Raw genomic sequence first — 18324 nt, 5'->3', positions numbered from 1 at the left:
AAAATGTAACATGATTTCTATCAAAGAATCTTATCCTAAAAACATTTAAAACTATAAATACAAAATATAAACATTTAGAAACTGACATAGTTGTAACAAAGATTTTTATTATATTCCCTCACTCTCCTAATGTAGCCTATTATAAATTTAATAGAGTTATATTAGTAATATAATATTTATTATGAATATTTTTCTGCCTAAAATACTACAGTCAATACAGTTATTGTTACTATAGTAAATTCATTAAATATAAGTTGGTGATGTGTGAAAAGTCATTATCAATGCTGTTTTGTCGGGCCGTTTAATGTGGTTTAAAACTAGTTGGATCACTGAGAGGTTTGCATCAGAGAATTCTGTGCTGAATTCAAATGTTTCCATGACTTGTGCCATGAGATGCGAGAACGCACCTGCTCTGCACTCGCACTGCGTTGTCTATCCGGGTAGCAACAGATGCGTTGATGCGTTTGCAGTTTGATATCGCTTAACAGAAAACTGCAGTGCATAAACTGAGATAGAGAGAGGGAGAGTTGGCTAACTCTGTAGTAGCACCGGTGGGAAAAACTGTCGCAAAATGTATTTTTTACTAATATTTTCTATGTTTCCATCTCTGATTTGGCTAGCTAGCTGTCTGTCTTTCTATCTATGGTGATGAAATATCTAAAACAGACATCTCTGAGATGTACAGAAAGTGTGCTTTCTGACTAGCTAGCTTACTATCTATCTAGCTACCTAGCTGTCTTTCTGTCTGTTTGTCTGTCTATCTTGCTAGCTAGCTAGCTGTCTGTCTGTCTACCTATCTAGATGGCTGGGTGTCTGTATGCGTTGTTAGCTAGATTGCGAGCTGTTTATCTAGCTAGGTAGCTATCTGTCTGTCTGTCTGTCTATCTAGCTGTCTGTCTGTCTGTAGTAGCACCAGTGGGAAAATCTGTCGCAAAATGTATTTTTTTTCTATGAGACTATGATTTCGAGTCCAATTGATGTCAGTTGTTTACGAGTCTGAGTCGCAGACTCATGTTTGTTTTAGACATATCTAAAACAGACATCACTGAGATGTACAGAAAGTGTGCTTTCTGACTAGCTAGCTAGTTGTCTTCCCGTCTGTTTGTCTGTCTATCTTGCTAGCTACCTAGCTGTCTGTCCCTATCTATTTAGCTAGCTGTATGTTTGTCTACCTATCTAGATGGCTGGGTGTCTGTACATCTTGTTAGCTAGATTGCTAGCTGTTTATCTAGCTAGGTAGCTGTCTGTCTGTCTAGCTAGCTGTATGTCTGTCTGTCTGTCTAGCTTGCTAGCTTTCTGCCTGTCTACCTATGTACTTAGCTAGCTACCTGTCTAGCTAGCTGTCTGTCGGTGTAGCTAACTAGCTATCTGTCTGCAATTTCTTGGGTGTTGCTGCTAAAGGGTTGGTACAGTGGTTTTTTTTTTTGGTTGATAGGAAGTTGCTAGGTTGTTGAAAATGGTTTAGTGGTTTTGCATATTTGGAAATAAAATAAAGTATTTTCTTGTTACAATTATATAATCAGCATAACAATTCGAGTGAAAAGTTGGCATGAATTTAAGAATTTCTTAGTAGTCCCCTTCTTGTTTTAATGACAGCCTACATTTAAGCTGGCATGAACAAAACCTGATAAACATTTTATCCAGCAAAATCTAACCTTTTTTATTAATTAATAACAAGGACAATTTTATTAGTGACCTAGAAATAATGCAGAATCTTAAATATTTCTTCTTCAGTTTATATCGTAACATTTCTTTGAAATCTCTCAAAATGCTAATGCTTGGTTTATTTCCAGGTTTAAAATAGATTTAGAATCTCATATTTTCAGTGAAGTAGAAGACTTTTGGACCGCACTCTGTCACATTACAGAAATGTAATGGGTTGCGAATACTGTTTCATATTGTCTTTTCAAACCCCTTATCTCTTCTGTGCAATGGATGTTCATAAACAATGATTTCTCATCTTCATCCATCATTCTTTGTTCTTTCTTTGAGACAGATGAGAGCAGTTTAAAGATGAACCATGTGGATCACATTCCTCAGACACTGGCAAGCCACAGCCCCATCCGAGCAGCGATTCAGACCCACAGCAGACAACACGGCGCCGATATGCTGCAACCAGACCCCCGTGACACCTTCTTCAACAGTGAGACTCTATGTGTCCCAACGGATCCCTTTTCTAGACCTTTATTTGATTTGTGTCTCCATATCTTTCTACTAGGAGTGGGGATCTTCATGCATCTTATAATTTAATATAATTTAGATTCAGGGAGACACAATTTGATTCCAAAAGGATTCTTAATGCATATCAGTTTTTCAGATTAGGTAGAGAAAGACCATTCTGATTGGCCAACGTCACCTACTTAAGTTTTACTGGTCCACCAGCTAGACCAGCACTGACCAGTGTAAACTAGGCTGGGCTAGCATGGAAATTCATACTGATCTAGGCTGGTCTTTTCAGCAGTGTTGGACTATTTCCATTGAAATTGTCTTTCTGCCTTTGTGTGATGAATAATGTATGAAATAAGAACTCATTGTGCCTCTGGTTATATTTAACTGTCTATGTGACAATTGTGATGCTCCGTTCTATACGGGACTCGAACTGGCGTCTCGGGCATGGGAGGTGGGTGCGCTAACAAGGAGGCTGAAGGCTAAGGGGGCTTTCACACTAGAACTTTTGGTGCACACCCCGGTTCGAATGACGTCAGAGTTCGGTTCCTTTGGATGATGTGAACGCTGTCTTCCGAACTCGGGTGCTTGCCTTCGCAAAAATTGTCTTCGGCGGACAGCCCGCTGTCTTTTGAACGATTTCAATATTTTTACGGCAGACAGACGCAAGTGTGTTTCTGTATCTTGATGTTGAAAACAAAACCAAAGGTTAAAAAAAAGAAGAACAAATGTGAACCGAGCAAGTCTATTCATTGAATTTTGACGCCTTTTCATTTCGCGGTTATCAAGCAACACGATTACGCACCAGCTGCAGCTTGATGACGCAAGCGTACCGCGGTTCGATACAAATATATAATGTGAACACAGTCCATGGGGGACAGGGGGCAGGGGGGAGCAATCGAACTCGGGTTCGGAACAGGCAATCGAACCAAGTGTGAAAGCCCCCTAAAGCTTCTAGTGTCAGTCGCTAGTGCACCTCTTATGGTCAGGAGAGTGAGGTTTATATACATTGCTATCTATAAGCTGGCCACCGTTACACAATACTCTGTTATCTTTTTCTCTCTCTCTCTCTCTCTGCAGTACCCATGATCGACCCTGCTAATCTTGAGAATGTGTTGCCCGCCTGTCTGTACTCACCGACATATGTGGTCAAAGATTTCCCTATCGCCCGCTATCAAGGCCTGCAATTTGTGAGTTTAATAGAACTACATACTCACACACAAAGTACCAAAGTAACACTATCAAGGTGCCAAAAGTGAGTAAAAATAGGTATTGGCAAATAAACACAAAGTAGTCACTCAGCAATTGGCAGATATTTTTATTAAGAACTGCAACATTAGCCAGAATAATGGCGACATTGGAAGTATTTTCGGCCAGAATTTCTTTCTCAATTCACGTGCCATTAGCAGGTGTGGTAAAAAGTTAATTTTGGACCCTGCACACACACATGTATGCACCTGTTTCATTAAAGAGTTTGGAACAAAAGGCCTTTTAAGCAACTATTTACATGCACTTGTTGCCCTGTATCTTGATGCTGCAGTGCTCGAGTCTTAGAAATCCTGTGTGATTACTGCCCTCTTTTGGTTGATGAATGTAATTACAGACTCACAGTAAATGTTGTGATTAGAGTGTTTAGAATAGCACTCTAGTACCATGCAACTTGTACTATATTTTGTTAATATAGACACAGTGGACAAGGAGGCCCCACCCACTCGTGGGTGAAAGCAAAGCCCTGTTAACATAGTTACTCATGCACTTCAAACTAATCCCAAAAAAGAATTGATATATAAAACATTTTAACTGCTTTGTTAATAACTTAATCATCATCAATGCTTTTACTTAATTATCTAATTATGATTAATGAAATGTTTTTACACATAAAATAGCTCAAATTTAAAGTGAAACCTGTGATATGGCTGACACAAATTCAATGGAAGACCATTAATAATTTTTATATTACAATGTAAAACCTCAGTGGACAATGCAAGTAGGCTTAAAATAGTTGGCATACAAATAAAGACACACTAAAAGAGGGAATAAATAATGATGGGCAGGAAACACGAAACAAAATTTGATTAAACATGAATATTATATGCAGCAATAGGCAATATAATAACACTTAGGCCTACAATCATAAGCACATTTCCTAATCAGTTCTTCTTAATAAGTAGTTTGTCTGGCAGTAAACTGTCAACAATAGTGCTAATGCAGATGAGAATACATTCGTACAATTAATGTGTGACTAAAATGTTGACAGCAGCTTTACCGAAAACCTAATTTATTAAACACTTTGCCAAACCTAACCTACTGAGAAATGAATGCCCTGATAATTTGGTTCATTCAAGTTTATTCATTAAAGCATAATAACCCATATAAACAGCACTCCACTCTGATCATGTCTAGTTTTTAAGCTCATTCAAAAGCATTTGTGGCATAATATTGATTACCACAAAAATGTATTTCGACTCATCCCTCCTTTTCTTAAAAAACCGTCGTGAGACAGGTTAGTTTTACCCTACTGATGATGTGTTGTTGCAATAATAACCCTGCTCAGTACGAGAGGAACCGCAGGTTCAGACATTTGGTGTGTGTGCTTGGCTGAGGAGCCACTGGTGCGAAGCTACCGTCTGTGGGATTATGACTGAACGCCTCTAAGTCAGAATCCCCCATAAACGTAATGATACTGCAGCGCCGCGGGACTCCGATTGGCCTGGGATAGCCGGCCTGCGAGGTCCCGTCGAGGAGAGCCGTTCGAGACGGGCTTATGGCGCGGTCGAAGGAGTGCCGCCCCTCACCCATCACGCACTGCAAGTTTGTGGAGAACCTGGTGCTAAATGACTCGTAGACGACTAAAATGTTCCTGAGGCACTTACAATGGAAATTAAAGGAGACAATCCTTAAACCTTAAAACAATTACTATTTAAGTATAGTACAGCCACAAGACGTAAACAAAATGCATGTTAGCATGATTTTAGTGTGATAGAATCACATAGCCTACTAACCTTTTAACGTTATAGCGTAATCCTATAAACCCTGTAATCCTGCAAAATCAGTGCTTTAAACAACTTGACAGCTCAAATAATACAAGAGTTTTAACAGAATAATTAACGTAAGTGTTTTTATAAAATTATAAGCTTCATATTTCTGCCTCTAAACCCTCCAACAATTGTCCCCATTCACATCCATTGTAAGTGCCTCATTGTAAACTCGAATTTTCCTTTTGTTTTTTGGTAATCAGCATTGCATCACAAATGCTGTCGATTGAACTTAACTTGTATTGAACCCGGAATATTCCTTTTAACTGAATTAAAAATACAAAATAACCACATTTGTTTCTGAGATTTGCTTAATTAAACATGTTTAATGAGATCATATTATAACAATGTAGTATACTACTGTTTAAAATTGTAAACTTTTCAAACTATAAACAAATAGTATGTAGAACATTGTGTAAGTATTCCATTCCTAATATACAGTGTGAACATACTCTCAAGTTATTAACTGGTTGTCTGGTAAATTGTCTGCAGGTCTATCTTTCTTTTGTTTATCCCAATGACTTCACCCGCCTCACACACATGGAGAGAGAGAACAAGTGCTTCTACAGAGAGTCTCCCATCTATCTGGAAAAGTAAGCTTTGGGTTTAGATTATGATGATATTAATGCAAAGTCTAGTAAATGTGTTACAACTTACAAAGTGCTAATACAATATGTAATGTAATGCTCACATATGATTCTTTATAAGTAGAATATTCTAAAAATGCATGCTTGTCTATTATTTACAAAGCTGATGTGTGACTGACAAGCAGAAAATTCTGATGCCTTTGAAGACATGAAACGGCAAACACATTTATCTTCTGTATGTTATGTATTTTTCAAGTGTAACTGAATAGTGAAAAGGAAATAATGTTGCATGGGACTCTATTGGTTCATATTATTGTTCCTGTGTGACCTTGATTATATGAGAAGAAAAGGAAAGTGGTTACAGAGCTGCAGACACTTATTGCATTTTGTAGAAGGATAATGAAAACATTATTCAACAAACCAACAACAACATGCACTTGTGAATCGTGCGCAATACATTTTCAAAATGCTGACCACTTAGTAGGTTTCTTTAAATTAAATTTAGCTAGTATTTATGATAGTTCTGCAGAACATGTTTACTGTTAATCTATCTCTTTCTCTCTCTCTCTCTCTCTCTCTCTCGATAGGTTTGGCTTCTATAAATATATGAAGATGGATGAGGAGGAAGATGACAGGCCATTCTTCTTCCCTAATCCTGATGGTGAGTTTGTGTGTACACTTAGCAATAATATTAAAGCTGTTGTTAAAAATGGTTCTAGGTAGGTACAGTGTATATTTACTGCATATTCAACACATCTACTTTTCACTAATCATTTGTGATCCAAAAGATTATATTTTATTGGTCATTAAGTTCATTTAACCAAACAAAAGAAAACAATTGACCTACAAGAAAAAAAATAATAACTTGCTTTGGTATCTTACAGATTTCGTCCCCAGTGTAACTCAGTCCATAGGAATACACTGTGTGAGATTAGTGGTAATATATAGAATTACAAACATATCGATTGTTTTCAGTCAGGTGTCACAAACACTTGTATTCCATTGTTCAGTCGTGCCCCAAACTCATCCCATTTTTTCGGACCAGTGTTGGGCTGTTCAAACAGATTGCAATTCTGTATGTTGCCACTAGTGAAGCAGAAAATTACACACTGCAGCTTTAAAGTCTTGTTTATGATGAATATTAGCTTTCAGTGTTATTGGCCTTTAAGTGGCACATTGATTAAAATGACTATCCAAAGGTCTGTCATGGACAATTGCTAACTAGAAATGCCTCAGTGTAACATTAGACCTGCACTTATGCAGTTGATCTCATAGTGGTCAATGTGTGTGGTGCTTTGCTATAGATTTTCTTGAAGAAGAAGAAGGGGCAGACCCAGATGAAGAAGCACAATTAATTGGCACCCAGTCTGCAAAGAAGTCTGCCAATACCAGCCAATCGAGTCACACCTTAAGCCCGTCCCATAAGCCAATTCCCACAGTGCCAGAGATAAAAGAGATAGAGCCGGACAATCCAGCTCTGAGAAGAGAGCAAAGACACTTTTTCTCGAGAGAAAGAAAGGTGGGCGGGACTCAGTCAAAAGAGATGGATAAAGATGCCCTGGATCGTAAGGTAGGGTTGCCAAAAAGTGAGAACGTCGTACGAGGCCGCTCTCTCAAATGGTTTCAAAGGGAACTTCGGGACATCAGAGAGGGTCGGATGGAAGAACGTTCCCCCAAAATAAGTCGGTCGGCCTTACTGTTCCCGCAGAAATCCACCTTGGTGGCCTTCAACAGCCGTGCCAAGCAGATCTTAAGAAAACCCGCCCACACCATTCGTTCCCAAGGTAGCAACCATCCCCATGTCAACAGCCACAACTTTGGCAACATCAACACCAAGAATGAGGAACGCAAGAATGAGGACAACAAGATCTATGTAACCAGACCTCATCCTGCTAAGGAGAAACAAAGTCCCATTTCACGCCATCCTAGAGAGGTCTTCCCTGGAGTTTTCCTGTACCAGAATGGCAAAACCACCAAACTGGTGAACCTCAGTGCCAAAACAAATCTCAGCAAAGGTGCTCTGTTGGCATCCCAGATATTTGCACGGCCTCCTCTACAGGAGAACAAAGTCATTCCAGTAAGCTCCAACTTCAGCAAGCCAGCTGAAATTCATGCGCTCTCAAGCAGAGCTGCAATGCCGAGCCGTATTGACAGGATACGGGGCGTCTGGGAAAAACACCAGCATCCTTCAAGGGCCTTTATGACCCCTCGACCACCTTCTGCCACCACTCCTCCATCCTCAAATTCCTCAGAGAACGTAATTTTGACTGAACCTCTCCGTGTCATATCCTACTTGCACACCTCTGAGATCACAGAGTCCCAAAAACAGCGGCCGGAGATGGATCCAGAACCGGAAGAAGATGGCGGTGAGTACAGCTATGAAGATGTGGAACCCCGCCCTGGGTGGGCGGAGGAGGCCATTAATTGGCAGAGGACGTTTTCCATCAACAGCATGGACTTTGAGACGTTGCGCTCTGATTGGAATGATCTTCGGTGCAATGTGTCAGGAAACTTGCAGTTATCTGAGAGCGAAGTGGTGGACGTGCTGGCGCAGTACATGGAGAAACTCAATGAACGCAATGGAGGGTAAGGAGTGTTTGTTTGGGTTTGTACAATAGTAAGATATATCATTCCATGTGTTAAAAATGGATGGATAAACAGATATTTACACTAGGGGTGTTACAGTTTAAATTATTCCCAATCTCTTTGCCTTACAGATATTAAATAAAACAGGGAATTACTGTAATTACTCTTTAAAACCCGATTTGACCCTGTCACTTTTTCAAGTGAACATCACTTGCTCTGCCATTTAGTCATTCTCGTTCTCTCCCTCTCTTTCTCACACTCTCTCTCTTTTGCAGTATTTACACTCTCCTCCGCATAATAAACATAGAAAAGCGGTGTGACTCTGCACGTGGGAACCGCTACCTTATCGAATTGGAGTTAATGGAGAGAGGTCGTAAAGTGGTCCGTCTGTCCGAGTACATCTACATGCTGTTGCACCGTGGCCGAGTGGAAGACAGCCTGGAGAATATGGAATTTGCCACTGCCTCGTCCCTCTCTGCTCCTGTTGCCAGCCCACCAGCTCCTCCATCTCGCATGCCTACACGAGGGGTCCATGGCACCCCACTGTGGGACAATGTGTTTGCCAAACCCCTGCTCTGCCAGCCAGTGATGCTACAGTGGAAAAAAGATGTCATGGTGCATTTTGTGGTGCCAGGTAAGATCTGTCTGTTCATCCGTCCATCTCTATCTATGTATCTACAGTGGCAAGAAAAAGAATGCGAATGCTTCAAAATTACCTGCATTTATGTATTAATTTGTCTTAAAATCTGGTTTGATCTTCATCTAAGTTACAATAATGAACAAACACAAACATCTTTAACTAATAACACACAAATTATTGTATTGTTCTTGTACATACTGTACTGAATACATAAATCTAACATTCACAGTGTAGGTTGGAAAATATATATGAACCCCTAGGCTAATGACGTCAAAAAAGCTACTTAGAGTCAGGAGTTGGCAAACCTGGCATCCAATAAATTAAACCATATTGGAGGTGTGGGTTAGAACTACTCTGACTTATAAGAAGCACTTGAGTTTGCTATTCAAAAGAAGCATCTGCTGACGTGGACCTTGCTTTGCGAAAAAGAGATCTCCTCAGAAGACCTACGATCAAGAGTTGTTGCTTTGAATAAAGCTGTAAAGGGTTACAAATTTATCTCGTAGAGCTTAGATATTCATCTGTTCACAGTGAGATAAATTGTCTATAAATGGAGACGATTTAGTACTGTGGCTACTCTCCCTAGAAGTGTCCATCCAGCCAAGATGACTCAAAGGGCACACCACAAAATGCTCAATGAGGTAAAAAAGAACCCTAGAGTGACAGCTAAAGACTTGAAGGAATCATTGGAACTGGTTAACATCTCTGTTCATGAGTCTACTATACAGAAAACATTAAACAGGCATGGTGTCCATGGCAGGACACCATGAAGGAAGCCGCTGCTTTCCAAAAAAATCATTGATTACCGCCTGAACTTTGCCAAGGACCACCTTGACAGTCCACAATGCTACTGGGAAAATGTTTTGTGGACTGATAAAACTAAGGTTGAATTGTTTGGGAAGAACACACAGCACTACATATGGTGTAAAAAGAGCAATTATTTTGAAATACATCTTGGGCTGAGGATGATCACCACTAACTTAGCTCAGAAATTCATTGAAAAAGCTGTTTTTATTTGTTGTGGTTGTGGATTACATTTGTGTGGAAGATAGAAGCAAAATTATTCCTTCACTGAAAACTCTGTTCTGAAAAATTCCAACTGGGTACTTGGAATCTTTCACACTTTGCAGTAGTACATCTACAATTCTGATTTAATTAAAAAAAACATATATATTCTTTTTCTTAAAAAGACCAACAAAATACATGCAATGGGTTTATAGGCCACTCGGAGACACAAAATATGGAAGATGTGAACAGATTTAATAAAAGACATTAAAACCAATTTATAAATGAAAGATAAGGGTTATTTTAAGTGCAGCATTTTGACTTTATTGCAAGTCAGTTCAATTCTAATCTCTGTGACTATAACACAAAAGGGGATCTTTGTTTGGTTCTGATATGGTTGAAATAAATTATGCATGAATATTATATTATAATGATGTGTTTTTTATGTTTCCTATAGTGAAGAATCAGGCTCGTTGGGTTCAGCAGTTCATTTTCGATATGGAGTTTCTGCATCATGAGAGCAAGGACAACAACTTCAATATCATCATTGTGGACTTCCAGAGTGAAGACATGGATGTTGAACAGGCCCTTAGAGAAAGTTCAGTGCCAAGGTATACACACATACTGTATATAGTCTCAAACACCTTCATCCTAATTTGTTCAACTTATATACTTATAATAACATTATATTGATAGCCAATGTTATTCTTTGTTGCTACCTAGCAAATACATTTCATTTAGTTTCCATAGTTTCATTTGTTTATTAAGAAATTAATTATGATGTCTTTAATTTTAATTTTTTTTTTCTTTTGTTTTTTGATCACATAGATATGAATATTTGAGGAGGGAAGGAAACTTTGAACGTTCCGCTGGATTACAAATTGGTGTGGACACCATAGAGGTAAAAATCTGAAGATGAAACTCTCATGTTACGTGCACTTATATGTGACGTTTACACCATTTCAGACTCTGTAATTATAACTGTAACTATAAAGGATAATCTACCAAACTTTTTTAAGTTTTCAGTTTTTAAATTGTTTACTTTAAATGTAAAACATTATGATTTATCGTGGAATTAGTTAAAAACTAAAAACTAAATTTCTATAGAGTTGTTCTAATACAGCTGCTGAGGGAGTGACAGTACATTTGACATCTCTCTTCTCACTGCTATAATCCACCGCTCTTTTTTTATCATCTTGTAGAAAATCGTGTACATTTTTTCCCAATAGAAATAAATACTTTGTCCTTATGCCCATGTTATTTAGCTGTTTTTTTCATTAAAAATATTGTATTTTTCATTGACAAAATGCTAGTGTATTAAGAGAAGTGCCTTCATCTCTGAAATAATTATACATTTCATAAAAAACAAACGGAGTATAAAATTAGCAGATGCTCCAGATTCAAATGAGCCAAAACACAATGTGAAGCGATGCATTGATCTATAAATAATCTAAACACTCTCTGGTTACAAAGCTCACCAGACACAGCTGTTGTGGCCTGTGATGATGCAACGCGTGGTTGCGTTTTTGGAGAGATGAAAGTCAGGCTATGGCGTAGGTTCAACGCAGAATATAAATCTGCCTTAAACATTTGATTAGCTTACCAAAGTCAATTTTTCTTGCATGTTGTGCTTGCCGGGTGTTAATTTTGGACGCTGTGTGAACAGATTTAATTAGTCAGGAACTCATAATTACTGTAACTCTGACACAACGTGAATGAAGCATTAATGACACAGATTCCCATACAGGGATTAGACATTTAACCTTGACGTAAAACGGATTATCAGTGAATCACTCTTTACGGAGACACGTAGGATGATGTTTAAACCATTTCTAGGAATCCTCCTCATGTATAAATAAGACTGGTGATTCACAGCTGTTGCTATATTATGATTAAGAAACAAAGATGGCGTTAGACAATCAAAAGGCTTTTGACCCGTAATTGTTTTTGTACAACATCACTGCATTGTGTTATTTTACAGTATGTTTTTGTACATTCACAGGACAGTCACAGTATTGTGTTTCTGTGTGACCTGCACATTCATTTCCCTCTGAACATTCTGGAAAGCATCAGGAAACACTGTGTGGAGGGTAAACTGGCCTTCGCTCCTATAGTCATGAGACTGGGCTGCGGCAGTTCACCACAAGAGCCTGATGGTAACACACACACATGACTCACACACACCTCACTGCATCAGACTAGTTAAATCATCTTAAACATATTTGGTAACACTTATGAAGCCTGTGTATATAAAAGTTATATAAAACCCATATCTCTCTCTCTCTCTGTGTAGGTTACTGGGAGGTTAACGGCTTTGGTCTTTTTGGCATTTTCAAGTCAGACTTTGACAAGATTGGTGGAATGAACACAGAAGAGTTTAAAGACCGCTGGGGAGGAGAAGACTGGGAGCTGCTTGACAGGTACAAGGGTGTTACAGTTCTGCATGATTCATTTTACTGGATTCTTGTGTTCATTTACAGATATGAGCAAAGGTCAACATTATCAACAGTCACTTGCTGTTGACATCTCTCACCTGCACTGCAAAAAATAATTTCCTTATTCAGTAAACAGATTTGTTTTCCTGTAAAAATATCTGAATATTCTTAAAACAAGATATATTTACTTGACAAGCAAAATTACCCCATTGGCAAATAGTTTTATTTGATTTATTTGTTTCTCGTTTTAAGCATAAACCTCACTAAATGTAGTTCTCTGAATTTCTCTGAAAACAAGACAAAATATCTTATGCCAAATTGTTGTTGCAAGATAAGTAAAATAGCAATAGTGCAAATGGAGTATAACACAAGTAGGACAAATAAAAAATAAAAGTAAAAGAATTAAAACAGAACATTACAGTGTACGGGGCAATTTACACTGAACATGTGAATTAAATAAGGATTTAGTTAAAAATGAAAAGAAGTAAAATAATAATAATACAAAAAAAATTACAATTTATAATATTTAGAGATTTTAAGAGATAAAATCAATTAATCAAATATACCATATACCAGTTAGGGCTGTCAGTTTAACGTGTTAATTCAGTGCGATTCATTTTACAAAATATAACGCATTAAAAAAATTACGCAATTTATCTCATGCCCCCCAGACCGTACTAAGGAAGATTCCTGAGAAATGCAAGCTTGTAGTACCACCTGTTTACTCCAGAGGGCAGTAAGTGAAACTTCAGCTGCGTGGCAATGCACAGTTTATACAGTGAAGAACAACACCCTTGAGCAGCAGAACAACACAAAAACACTTGATGGAGCGCAAATTCGAACTAAGGGATCTCAAGATGTGTTCTAAGTATTAAACTATATTTAACTTGACACAGTGACCTAAAAATTTTATGTTTATGACGCAACGCATCCAAGATGCTACACAAGCATGTCTGACGCAGGTGTTCATTGACGGGTCCTTAAACAAGCCCTCATAATAAATCTCAAACTGATTGACAAATTCACTTGTGAAATGGATTACTGTGGACTGTATGCCAATGATTGACTTATGATCAATAATATGGTAGTAAACAATGCATTGAATTCTAAAGACACTTTTTGTCTTATCAATGATGAACTTTTCTGCCACAAGAATGTAATGCATTTTAGTTATCTGAATATTTATATATGTATATCATTTTTAAATATTTAAAGATAACTGTATAATTATATATTGAATTATTGTTATATGAGGGGCTTTTATCAGCAAATATTTGTATATGCGATTAATCGCGATTAATTATTCAGGGACACCATGTCATTAATTTGATTTAAAAAATGTATCGATTGACAGCCCTAATACCAGTTAGATTTTGTCAAGTGACATTTAATATAATAATCACGGCTAATTAAGTGTGATTTAATTATGTGAAAAATAACGTGTACATTTTAATCATAATTAAAGGGAGAGTTCATCCAAAAATGAAAATTCTCTCATCATTTACTCACCCTCATGCCATCCCAGATGTATCTGACTTTCTTTCTTCTGCAGAACAAACAAAGATTTTTAGATTTCAGCTCTGTAGGCCATACAATGCAAGTGAATGGTGACCAGAACTTTGAAGCTCCAAAAAGCACATAAAGAAAGCATAAAAGTAATCCATAAGTGGTATAATATATGTCTTCTGAGGCCATGCAATCACTTTGGGTGAGAAACAGATCAATATTTCAATGCTTTTTTATCATAAATCTCCACTTTCACAGTGTGGAGTAGGCCAATAACAGGCTTATGGAAATAAATATATGGTAAATATGTTTTTTTATAGTCAATGCTTTAATTGTGTGCCACATTAATGCAATATATTTGAATAATCTGAATTATTTATATATATATATATATATATATATATATATATATATATATATATATATATATATATATATATATATATATATATATATATTTATAAATACTTTTATAATTTTATATGATGTTATCTTTATTAGTGAGCCTTTCTCTACAAATATTGATTAAATGTGATTCATCGCTACATCATATAATTCAATTAATACAAAATGTACAGCCCTAATGTAAATAGTTTTATTTTTATGCAGTTTTATATTAGCATATTATTTTTGCATCAGTCTGTGCTGTTGTTAACTGTTCTTCTATGTAAACATGCACTAAATGGACATCTTTGTCTCACTGTTTCTTCAGCAAAGAACTTCAACTTTTAAAACATGACTTGAGACACCTGCGTTCTGTTCCCTTAGTTACCCACCATCTAACGTTTTAAAAATGCAAGGACACATGCTGTGTGAGAGCCTAAAAGAAGAAATTAACAATCAGCAAATCTAACTGTGGCAGGGCGGAGGGCGGGGCCGGGTCGTGATGCTGCACACCCGACCCCTAATAAGGCTAATCAAGCCTCAGAGCGGGATAAAGGCCGACTGGAGACTGCAGTGTGACAGAGAGAGAGAGAGAGAGAGATTTACAGACAGCTGTGTGTGTTTGTGTGTGTGTGTGTGTGTGTGTGTGTGTGTGTGTGTGTGTGTGTGTGTGTGTGTGTGTGTGTGTGTGTGTGAGCGTGTATTTATCACTTTGTGGGGACCAAATGTCCCCATAAGGATAGTAAAACCCGAAATGTTTGACCTTGTGGGGACATTTTGTCGGTCCCCATGAGGAAAACAGCTTATAAATCATACTAAATTATGTTTTTTGAAAATGTAAAAATGCAGAAAGTTTTCTGTGAGGGTTAGGTTTAGGGGTAGGGTTAGGATTAGGGGATAGAATATAAAGTTTGTACAGTATAAAAACCATTATGTCTATGGAAAGTCCCCATAAAACATGGAAACACAACATGTGTGTGTGTGTGTGTGTGTGTGTGTGTGTGTGTGTGTGTGTGTGTGTGTGTGTGTGTGTGTGTGTGTGTGTGTGTGTGTGTGTGTGTTTGGTTGGTTGAGTTTTATATTAAACTATTATTTATATTGTCAAGCCGGTTCTCGCCTCCACATTTCCATTAATCCTTTTACACTAACAAAAAGAAATAAATTACTTTTTCAATGACATACATCTCTCTCTTTCAGAGTGTTGCAAAACGGTTTGGAGGTTGAGCGGTTGAGACTGAGAAACTTCTTCCACTACTATCACTCTAAGAGAGGCATGTGGAACTCACAGTCTGGTAAAAGTCCGAAAGGTTAAAACTGCAGCTCTCTGAGATGATCAAACAATCTCGACATGAGAACGGACACCTTAAAGGACCGAACTGTTGTGTCTCGAGGGACCTCTTACGTGAGGTCCGTCTCATATAGAAAGACACATGACTAAATCTGTGTGATTTAGTGTCTGCAAGCTGTTGTCCAAACAAATCGCACTTACAAGAGCAAAAAGACTCTTATTTGTTACCAAGTGTGTCTCTGGATATGTATATATCTTGATGTCTGTTAGATGATGAGCTCTTATTGGTAACAGAAAATGGACATTTTTACTAAAGATTCAAAGAAAATGAAGGTTGTTTTAAGTGCTGGGTAACTTGAACTGTAAACTAGCAGCTCAGGCACTTTGAATCGAATAAATATGGTTTGCACTTGAGATATAATGCTGAAATGATTGTTTAAAGGTTTAGCTGTGTGCTGGTACTTAGACGTCTGCTTTTATATAGCTGTAAATGTCACTTCCTGTTGAGACTTGAACTGCAGAATTGATCTGATATATGGCTACTCCTGCCATATATATTGAAGATATTGAATATGAAGGCAGTGGATGGCTATGTGGTTTCTGCTCAAAGTCCTGCTGATCTGAGCGTTCTGGACACAACTGGACCTGAGACCGGCCTGCTGAGTAATGACATTTAAACATATTTGTCTTTGTATTTGTCTTTATGTATGTTTGCTATGAAGAGCTGCTTACTTCTCCTTGTTGGATTTCAAAAGAGATTTTGGGTGAATCTCATGAAACTTGTCAAGAGCATGTCTGTCATGTTATAATTCACCCTAAAATCAGACGAAAGAAGTATGAAATTATATTTTGCGTAAAGATAATGAAGCCCATTTTTGTGCCATTTAAGATTTTTTGCATTGTGAAATTATTTTCATGATTAGTAAAAACATTTTCCACCCAAATTATCATGACTGTAATACAGAAAGCTTTGATTATGACTACTGTAAACTGGGAGAAAAATGCATCTTTCAATTAAAATTTGAATTACGTTTGAACACTTTACAATTAGGTTACAATCATCCATGCGATTACCTACTCAGCATGTCGTGTGGCAGCAGTGCATAAAATCATGCAGATACGGGTCAGGAGCTTCAGTTAATGTTCACATCAACCATCAGAATGGTGAAATTTGAACTTTGATCTCAGTGATTTGGACTGTGGCATGATTGTTTGTTCCAGACAGGCTAGTTTGAGTATTTCTGTAACTGCTGATCTCCTGGGATATTCATACAGAACGGTCCCTAGAGTTTACTCAGAATGGTGCCAAAAACAAAAAAACATCCAGTGAGTGGCAGTTCTGTGGACGTAAACACCTTGTTGATGAAAGAGGTCAACAGAGAATGACCAGACTGGTTTGAACTGACAAAGTGTACAGTAAATCAGATAACAACTCTGTACAATTTTGGTGAGAAGAATATAATCTCATCTCGGCAGCACGAGGAGGACCTACGCAATATTTGGCAGTTGGTTTTAATGTTCGGTGTGTATATATATATATCTTAATCGTATTTCACTACCGTCATTTTTACTTTAATACAGAAAACATTTTAATCACCATTTAGAATAATAGAAATGACCAAAATAAAAACTCCAATGAAACATCCTGGCACATCGTGGTAATGAATTTGAAAATTAAAAAATTGTCCTACAGCTTTTTTTTTTTTTTAAGAGATAAATACACATTTTATTTTGGAGTGAAAAACGACCCAGACATGTTTTTGTGAGATTCACTCGTTTATTCTTTAATGACTAGTTTCACAGATGCAGATGAATCCTGATGAAGGAAATAAGACATTTAAACTGCTGTTTTTAGTCATCTCTGTTTCTGCTTCAAGACTATTTGCAGTATCCATTTAATAGGAAAAAGATGTTGTCCCAAGCTTTGTGCCTTTCTTTGATGTGTTCAACAGCCCTTAAAAGGTTAGGAAAGAGTCCTGATATTTCAAAATCCCTAAATAAGTCATTGTTTTATGGAGACGAATGAACACTGGAAAACTCTATTCATTTCAATTATCTAACATTTGCCTACTTAAAGGAATAGTTCACCCAAAAGTGACAAATCTCTCATCATTTACTCTGCATCATGACATCGCAGATGTGTATGACTTTTTTTTTCTTCTGCAGAACTCAAACTAATATTTTTAGAAGAATATTTCAGGTCTGTAGGTCCAGACAATGCAAGTGAATGGATACCAAAATGTTGGAGCTCCAATAAGCACATAAGGCAGGATAAACGTAATCTATAAGACTCCAGTGGTTAAATCCAAACAGATCCATATAGAAGTCTTTTTTTACTATCATTTATCCTCCTTCGCCAATGCATGAAGAATGTGAATCACCAAAAACAAGAAGAATGTGAAAGTAAATGTGGGGATTTATAGTAAAAAAGGACCTAAATATTTATCTGTTTCTCACCCACACCTATCATATCACATCAGATGATATAGATTTAACCAATGGATTTTTATTAATTATTTTATGCTGCCTTTATGTGCTTTTTGGAGCTTCAAAGTTCTGGCCACCATTCACTTGCATTGTATGGACCTATAGAGCTGAAATATTCTTCTAAAAATATTTGTTTGTGTTCTGCAGAAAAACTAAAGTCAGACACATCTGGGATGGCATGAGGGTGAGTAAATATTGAGAGAAT

At 37.3% G+C, this 18324-nt stretch overlaps 1 protein-coding gene across 1 annotated transcript in view; it reads left to right on the top strand.

The window, feature by feature from the left end:
• The window catches only part of LOC127638538 (N-acetyl-beta-glucosaminyl-glycoprotein 4-beta-N-acetylgalactosaminyltransferase 1-like), a 225042-nt gene extending 207250 nt beyond the window's left edge, over positions 1-17792 (top strand). Inside the window, exons 10-20 of the mRNA XM_052120103.1 lie at positions 1997-2143; positions 3247-3356; positions 5694-5794; positions 6376-6449; positions 7093-8374; positions 8650-9008; positions 10477-10630; positions 10848-10920; positions 12022-12175; positions 12313-12439; positions 15542-17792. Of these exons, the coding sequence (XP_051976063.1) occupies positions 1997-2143; positions 3247-3356; positions 5694-5794; positions 6376-6449; positions 7093-8374; positions 8650-9008; positions 10477-10630; positions 10848-10920; positions 12022-12175; positions 12313-12439; positions 15542-15656 (2696 nt within the window). The 3' untranslated portion in view covers positions 15657-17792. The remainder of the gene's footprint in view (positions 1-1996; positions 2144-3246; positions 3357-5693; positions 5795-6375; positions 6450-7092; positions 8375-8649; positions 9009-10476; positions 10631-10847; positions 10921-12021; positions 12176-12312; positions 12440-15541) is intronic.
• Positions 17793-18324: the final 532 nt, after the last annotated feature.

This window comes from Xyrauchen texanus, chromosome 46 (assembly GCF_025860055.1).
Source record: "Xyrauchen texanus isolate HMW12.3.18 chromosome 46, RBS_HiC_50CHRs, whole genome shotgun sequence".
Classification (NCBI taxonomy): domain Eukaryota; kingdom Metazoa; phylum Chordata; class Actinopteri; order Cypriniformes; family Catostomidae; genus Xyrauchen; species Xyrauchen texanus.
The sequence above is the reverse complement of the archived record's forward strand: the minus strand, read 5'-3'. Positions and strand labels throughout refer to the sequence as shown.